Here is a 7663-nt window from a genome sequence, read left to right as displayed (position 1 = left end):
AGCTCCGCTCCGCTCCGCTTCCTCCTCCGGCCCCCGCCGCCGCCGCCTCGCTCCCCAAGGTTCGATCCCTCCCTCCCTCCCTCCCTCCCTCCCGTCACCCCTCGCTCGCCGCTCCGTGGCGGCGCGGATCTGGCCGCGGAGCATGCTGTGTTTGGGTGGTCTCGTGTCGCGGCGCTGCCGGTGGATCTGCCCGTGCGCGCGGCCGATCCGGCGGTCCTCCGGCCCCGTCGGCGGCTGCTGGTTTGGTTAGCCGCTGCGAAATGGCTGCTCCCCCTTCGGTTCCTAGTCCAGCTAGTGGCTGTTGCGTTGGGTGTTAAGCTTGCTGCAGCGTGGTGCCAGTACACAGTGTCCAAGTGGTGTAGCCTTTTCCTTTGCTTGGCGCGATGGGATCTGCTAGGCTACCGGAGTACTGTCTAAATCGGGGAGGTGGCTTGCTTGATCCAAGGGGGAACCAAGTGTCCATACCAGAGTTCAATCATAAAAAATGTGTTTGCCATCAACTGTCTTCTGTGTAAGATGAGATGGCCAGGCTTGGATCTGTCCAAATCTAAAATAAATCTCACCCGAATACGCATAAACCAAATAACTTGGGGAGCTAATTTCAAGTGAGATGGTATCTCTTGGACATCATTATGAAATGTGCAGTCTAAATGCTAGATGTGTGCACATCATCATTCTACTGTAATAACTTTTAAGATTGCTATGTATGATGTTTGATTGTGTGTACTCTGATCTTGTGGTCTTACAATGGTTCATGTATTACTGAACACACCAATTTTTAGCTTAATCGGTATACCTGTCAGCTATTTGTTAATCACATCATATCATAATGGCGTTAATAGCTCAGCATAGTACAAAAAACAGTTTGAATTCCACCACTGCTGCTGCCACATGGACTTTGCAGCTCCATGACTCGTGTTTGATGACTAAATATTGATCTCCAAGTACTGGTACTAGGCTGGATGACTAAAAATGTTGATTTATAACTAGTACTAGGCTGGATGTCCAGCGACAGCAATAATTGTGACCCAGTACAGCTATAGTTTTTTAAAACTTTGGTAGCCATAGTTGCACATGGGTAGAGCATGCCTGCCTGCAAGGACAGCTTATGACAGCTTATTGCTCTCTTTATTATTTTTATTAAGCATAAATGCTCCATTAATGTGATTGAAGTGGGCTGTGCTTTCTTATTCACAATTTTGATTAGTTTTGCCAGCCTACTTTTATCCACTAACCTCATTAGTGATGAAAATACCTGCTATGCTTAGAGCCTTAAAGCTAGAGGTACATTTTGCTAAATACAGCTGTAGTTTCTCCTTACTGTTTTATTACCAGAAACATTGCTTTAGTTACATATTTGAATAAGGTTGATGAGCACATCAGGTAGAGATAAATTGACAGCTTCTTAAAATGATTCACTTAGTTCTGTCTTTTTGTGCTCATCGACGTAATTCTTATTAGCAAGATACCTAGCAGTGAGTATGTGATGTAACAAGTAAATGATTGAGAAGGTTTTCAATTGTCTTATGCAGACCAATGGCTGACGGCGAGGACATCCAGCCACTTGTGTGTGACAATGGCACTGGAATGGTCAAGGTTCGATGCTCACCCCTTTGTTTCATTCAAATTTTAAGCACAGAAAATTAGTTGTTCGGAAAATAAACACCTCATTCCTGTAGGCTGGTTTTGCTGGTGATGATGCCCCAAGAGCAGTTTTCCCTAGTATAGTTGGCCGCCCTCGGCACACAGGTGTCATGGTTGGAATGGGCCAAAAAGATGCCTATGTGGGTGATGAAGCGCAGTCAAAAAGGGGTATCCTGACCTTGAAATACCCTATTGAGCATGGCATTGTGAGCAACTGGGATGACATGGAGAAAATCTGGCATCACACCTTCTACAATGAGCTGCGTGTTGCCCCTGAAGAACATCCAGTTTTGCTGACAGAAGCTCCTCTGAACCCAAAGGCAAACAGAGAGAAGATGACCCAAATCATGTTCGAGACATTCAATGCCCCAGCGATGTATGTGGCTATTCAAGCTGTTCTTTCTCTATATGCCAGTGGTCGTACTACAGGTACGTGTCTGTTTTTCCCTACTCAAGATGGGTTTATGTATACTTAATTATATCCCTTCGTCAGTCATTGTATGACCTGAATGTGCGATGTCTGTGCAGGTATTGTGCTTGATTCTGGTGATGGTGTGAGCCATACTGTGCCGATCTATGAGGGATATGCACTTCCTCATGCTATTCTCCGGCTGGATCTTGCGGGCCGTGATCTGACCGACTCCCTGATGAAGATCCTCACAGAAAGGGGTTATTCCTTCACTACAACCGCAGAGCGGGAAATCGTAAGAGATATAAAGGAGAAGCTCGCCTATGTCGCCCTTGACTATGAGCAGGAGCTGGAGACAGCCAAGAGCAGCTCGTCCGTCGAGAAGAGCTACGAGCTGCCTGACGGGCAGGTCATCACGATCGGCGCCGAGAGGTTCAGGTGCCCGGAGGTGCTGTTCCAGCCCTCGCTGATCGGCATGGAGGCTCCTGGGATCCACGAGACCACCTACAACTCCATCATGAAGTGCGACGTGGATATCAGGAAGGACCTGTACGGCAACATTGTGCTCAGTGGAGGGACGACCATGTTCCCCGGCATCGCCGACCGGATGAGCAAGGAGATCACCGCCCTCGCACCGAGCAGCATGAAGATCAAGGTCGTGGCGCCTCCCGAGAGGAAGTACAGTGTCTGGATCGGTGGTTCCATCCTCGCCTCCCTCAGCACATTCCAGCAGGTACTTGCTTACGCGACCATTTTTGTTTCGTCGTCGTGGCGTTTACCATCTTATTATTTTGGGGAAAAAGATGCATGTCTTTTTCTTATTCTCTTTTAATAACATCTTACTACATAAAACCAACCAGAAAGCAAATTAATCTTTTCCCACAAAGCAAAGTATCACTTGCGTTTCCAGCTTTTGAAGAAAGTACCCCTGAACCTTTTTTCTCCTTTGGCAGATGTGGATATCCAAGGGAGAGTACGACGAATCCGGCCCCTCGATCGTCCACCGCAAGTGCTTCTAAGCCTTGGGCCGTGTCTCTCTGCACTTTTCCTATGATTGGGCTTGTATCCGACTCCCCTCCATTGAAGTATTCCCCGAGCTTTCTGCGGCCGTTTTCGCCGATGATTTGGCATTGCCATGTGGATGAAGGAAAAGTAGGTCCTGTATTATCACTTATATACAGAAGATGCCGCTTGTTCTCAGTGATATTACTAGTATGTTGGTTGATATTTAGCCGGTGCGCGTGGACGACCTGTTTCGAGTTTGGGCTTTGGGCTGTTTGTGTGGCTGCAGAGTGCACAACGCTGGCTGTGTATGTATAATTATTTTCTTCCGTTAAGTATATTGGTGTGGAATTATTATCATTGTTATTATTATACGTGTAGTTGCTTTGGTCAGCAAGGCTGGTCACCGGTCTATTTCGGCTTGCTATTTTCTATTTATATATATATCAAAAAGAGGATGAAGGTTTCCTAGAAAGTATCCGTGCCTCCTTTCACGTTTCTATTGCAAGCGTTGCTGGCAGTATGCACTAGAGTCTCTCCATCCATCTGCTGTGATGTGTTTGTCACCTCCAATGAATTTTTTTTTTTAAGAAACTCGTCGAGGGCAGTGGCAGTTTATTGAAAAGATCCAATTTGTAAGAAAAATCAGACCAAAAAACCTAACAGCGCTGGTTTAAAATATTTTATTTGAATACGGAAGTTGCTGACATATACATATAGGATGCCGATAAGTGCCACACGTGTGGCCGTTAGGAAGTCTGCCCACACACTTTGTGTGGTGTATAAGAGGAACAGCCCACACACCTACGTGTGGGCAAAACAAGTAATTCCCACACATCTCTTTTTTTTTCTTCCGATCCCTTTCACACGCGTGCGTGTGGGCGAAGTAGATAACGCGCACACGCCCCGTATGTCAGGCCTTGTACTTCGTGGTCTCGCACGCCACGTGTGACACTCATCGCGCGCCCGCAGTTGCCATGGTCCAGACCCTCGTCCATGTTCGTTTAACTGCAGTTGCCATGTCGCTGAACTACGGTTGCCATGTCGAACAACTGCAGTTGTCATGGTTGCTCAACTACAGTTGCCATGTAGGGTCTGGTCTACTGTAGTTGCCATAATTTCAAAACTTTAGGAGTTGCCGCATACTAACACTAGGCAGTTGAGAGAGTTGTCATGTGCTCACAAGCATGCTAGGGCAGTTGCCATGTAAAAGAAAGAGTTGCCATCTGCTTACGTGCATTTTTTTGCATGAGTTGCCATGTACACCAGCCTCTCCCGTATGATGAAACGGCCGTGTGGGCGACCGGGTGAACGCCCACACACCAGGCCAGTCCTACGTGGCACTAAAAACATGTTAAGATTCGTGCACTCACGAACGAACACGGGTCCACGCGTGTGGACGAGATGCAAACGCCCACCTGTGTGGGCGTTAACATTTCCGTATATATATACTCACCCCTACGAAGGAAGGAACGTACGCACACCTATGAGCACCTCAGAGACCAAGCCGGTTTAATTATGGAAAACCGAACAAACACCCAAGAACAAAAAGATTCTGAAGCTCGGAGCCAAGGGGCAAAGAGAAAAAGGGAAAGGAATCAAGCGGAGGATCTCTCTCTCTCTCTCTCGGCCGGCCACCAAACTAATAAACTGAATGCGCCAATGGTTGTGGCCAAAGCCAGAACCAAAAAAGAAACTTGCACTAGCAATGAAAACGCTGTCCAAGAAACCAAAAACAAAAAAGAGCACCACAGTCCACAGGGAGGGATCAGCCATTTGACATGCTGAGATGCCATTCTTGGCGCGCACACACGCACATAGCATGTCGCCTTCTCAAGATGCGGGCATTCAGATTAACTAACACTAGTGGTAGACCAGTTATTGGTTTCAAAAGCAACCAAGAGGCATAACACTAGTGGTAGACCAGTTATTGGTTTCAAAAGCAACCAAGAGGCAGGCAAGGCAAGGCAAACAAACAGCGAAAACGGCACAAAGCACACACGCAAAAACCATCAAACTGCTTTATGATGCCATCAGTCACAGCCAGATTTTATTCGCCTTCTCCATGGGTGGCCTCTTCACCCAACAATCTTAACCACCTCCGACTAATAACGACCAAAGCACGCACACAGGCAGGCACGGGATAAACAGCCACCAAGGTTTGTTTTACAGACAGACCTTGTTCTACTCAACACACAACCAACTGGGGGCACCAGAGATGAGAGCCCTCCTAATACAGGTCGCCCTCCTTGTGGGTGTGGATGACGCAGTCCGACTTGGGGTAGGCCACGCATGTCAGCACGTAGCCCTCCTCCTGCTGCGCGTCGTCCAGGAACGACCCGTCCGACTGGTCCACCGCGCCAGCCTCGATCTTGCCCGCGCAGGTCGAGCACGCCCCCGCCCGGCACGAGTAGGGCAGCTCCACCCCCGCCGTCTCCGCCGAGTCCAGGATGTAGGCGTCGTCCGGCGCCTCAAACTCGTGCTCGTCCCCTTCCGGGGTCACCAGCTTCACCTTGTACGTGGCCGCCGCGGAGACGTCCAGCTTCTTGGAGGGGAAGGAGGACCTCAGGCTCCGCAGCTGCGGCGCGCCTCGGCCGAGGAAGCTCAGGCGGCTCTTGACCGCTTTCTGGGGGGCATCGGTTGCTCGAGCGTTGCCCAAGAGCACGCAGGAGGTCGCAAACGTGCAGGTTGACATCTTGAAACCTGGCCCAAAGAAGCAAGTCAGTGATTCGAACCCATCTTGAGCAAAGGTAACAAAAATACAGAACTGAAATTCTCACTATCTAATGCAACCAATTATTCAGCACAAGAAGATATGCATCGGATCGATGGTACCCTACCACTAGCACTGCAAAAGCACCCATTGTTTTCCACAAGAACAGCTTAAGGTCAAACACAAAGAGCTGGTGATATACAGCAATGGTATCTTTACCAAGGAAGAAAAATGGGTACACAAGCCATCATTCTCTCCATGAGAAGGCCACAGTTCTCTCTGGAGCAGTATGAGAAAGGCAGGCATTGCACTCCTGCCCTTCACTCGAAGCTCCAGGACACAATACACAACATCAACGCCCCCCTTATTTGCTTGAACACACACCCAGACTAGGGACACGGGCAACAGAAAGGCTCTATTGCACAGATACTCGTCTGAACCTAAATCAACCTTCTTAATTTTGTATGAAAATGTTCTGCTGATAATATATGCCAACGGTATCTTTACCAAGAAAGAGAAATGGGGACAGGCCATCCACTCCCTTCGTGAGAAGGCCATAATTACTCTTGGAGCAGTATGAGAAAGGCAGGCATTGCACTCCTGCCCTTCACTCGAAGCTCCAGGACACAATACGCAACATCAACGTCCCTTTTGTTGCTCAAGATAACAACTAATTTCGTGATAAACGATTGACACCCAGACTAGGGACACAGGAAACAGAAAGGCTATATTGCGCAGATACCAGTCTAGACCTAAATCAACCTACTTAATTTTTTACCAATAAAATGTGCCGCCGATAATATATGCCCACGGTATATTTACCAACAAAGAGAAATGGGGACGGGCCATCGACTCCCTTTGTGAGAAGGCTGTGATTACTTTTGGAGCAGTATGAGAAAGGCAGGCATTGCAACGCTGCCCTTCACTCGAAGCTCCAGGACACAGCACGCAAAACATGAGCTGCTTAATAGAGCAACCAATTTCATGTTTGTCCTAATAAAAATAAATAGCCAAACTCTATAATAATAGGAGAAGAAACACATAGGTAGTCATGCTTATTGTGCGCCTATTGCGCTTGACCGCATCGTCCCAACATGCCATCCAACACTAGCACTGGAACATCACACATTCTTCTCGTGATATAAACAAGGGTTTTGAAGGCCAAACACGCATCGGGATGCTGATATAAGCCAAGGGTATCTTCACCAGGGAGGGGAAAAACTGAGGACAAGCCAGCAGCCCCCTCACGTACAAGGCCGGAGTCACTCTCCGGAGCGTTATGAGAAAGGCAAGCATCGCATCCCTGCCATTCACTCGAAGCTCCGGGACACACACACACGTAAATAAAGAGAAAACCAGCGTCACTCACCAGGGCCGTCGTAATCATCTAGCATCATCAAAATCCAAAACCCTTGAGCGAGGGCTCACAAATAATTCGTCGAATCGGGGCATGGGCAAACTGAAATGTTGGGTTTGTTCACCTACCTCTACATAGTACTAGGTACATACATGTCTAAACCCAGACAGAATCCCCCAAACCTGCCTGCTCACTCACGGCGACGGCAACTGGAGCGCGTGTTCCATTTCCCACCACCACCACCCCCAACCCCCCTTTGTTCCCCGGAGGGAGGGAGGAAACGACGAGATCCCCTGCCCGTCCCTGTTGGGGGCTCGGGCTGAGCATGCGACACGGGCGGACCTAACGAGGCGGGCGCGCGGGCGGGGTTCGAGATTCCGGGGAGGGGATAACCGGGCCGCTACTCAACGCAAAGCAGATCGGCGGCGAGCCGGGCGGAGATTCCGGCGCCCGTACCGTCCCGTACCGTCCCGGGGAACTGGCCGGGTAGGGTTTGCCCGCCGCGCCGCGAGAAGGAAACGAAACAAGAGATAAAAAA

General features: G+C 49.0%; 2 protein-coding genes across 3 annotated transcripts in view; one reads left to right on the top strand and one right to left on the bottom strand.

Annotated features, from left to right (window-relative positions):
* Nucleotides 1-6: 6 nt before the first annotated feature.
* Nucleotides 7-3448, top strand: LOC119312697 (actin-3). Of its 2 annotated transcripts, XM_037588450.1 has the most exons (5): nucleotides 7-59; nucleotides 1533-1596; nucleotides 1680-2073; nucleotides 2173-2786; nucleotides 3007-3072. In XM_037588450.1, exons 2-5 carry the CDS (start codon nucleotides 1537-1539, stop codon nucleotides 3070-3072), a joined length of 1134 nt encoding a protein of 377 aa, XP_037444347.1. In that variant the 5' UTR covers nucleotides 7-59; nucleotides 1533-1536. The 2 variants fall into 2 exon arrangements, with proteins under 2 accessions (XP_037444347.1, XP_037444346.1); XM_037588449.1 differs by lacking the exon at nucleotides 7-59 and having other exon boundaries at nucleotides 1537-1596; nucleotides 3007-3448.
* Nucleotides 3449-5054: 1606 nt separating this feature from the next.
* The window catches only part of LOC119312696 (ferredoxin-3, chloroplastic-like), a 3196-nt gene continuing 587 nt past the window's right edge, over nucleotides 5055-7663 (bottom strand). Inside the window, exon 2 of the mRNA XM_037588448.1 lies at nucleotides 5055-5758. Coding sequence (XP_037444345.1) covers nucleotides 5286-5750 — 465 coding nt within the window. The 5' untranslated portion in view covers nucleotides 5751-5758 and the 3' untranslated portion in view covers nucleotides 5055-5285. The remainder of the gene's footprint in view (nucleotides 5759-7663) is intronic.

Source organism: Triticum dicoccoides, chromosome 5B, assembly GCF_002162155.2.
Source record: "Triticum dicoccoides isolate Atlit2015 ecotype Zavitan chromosome 5B, WEW_v2.0, whole genome shotgun sequence".
Classification (NCBI taxonomy): domain Eukaryota; kingdom Viridiplantae; phylum Streptophyta; class Magnoliopsida; order Poales; family Poaceae; genus Triticum; species Triticum dicoccoides.
The sequence above is the reverse complement of the archived record's forward strand: the minus strand, read 5'-3'. Positions and strand labels throughout refer to the sequence as shown.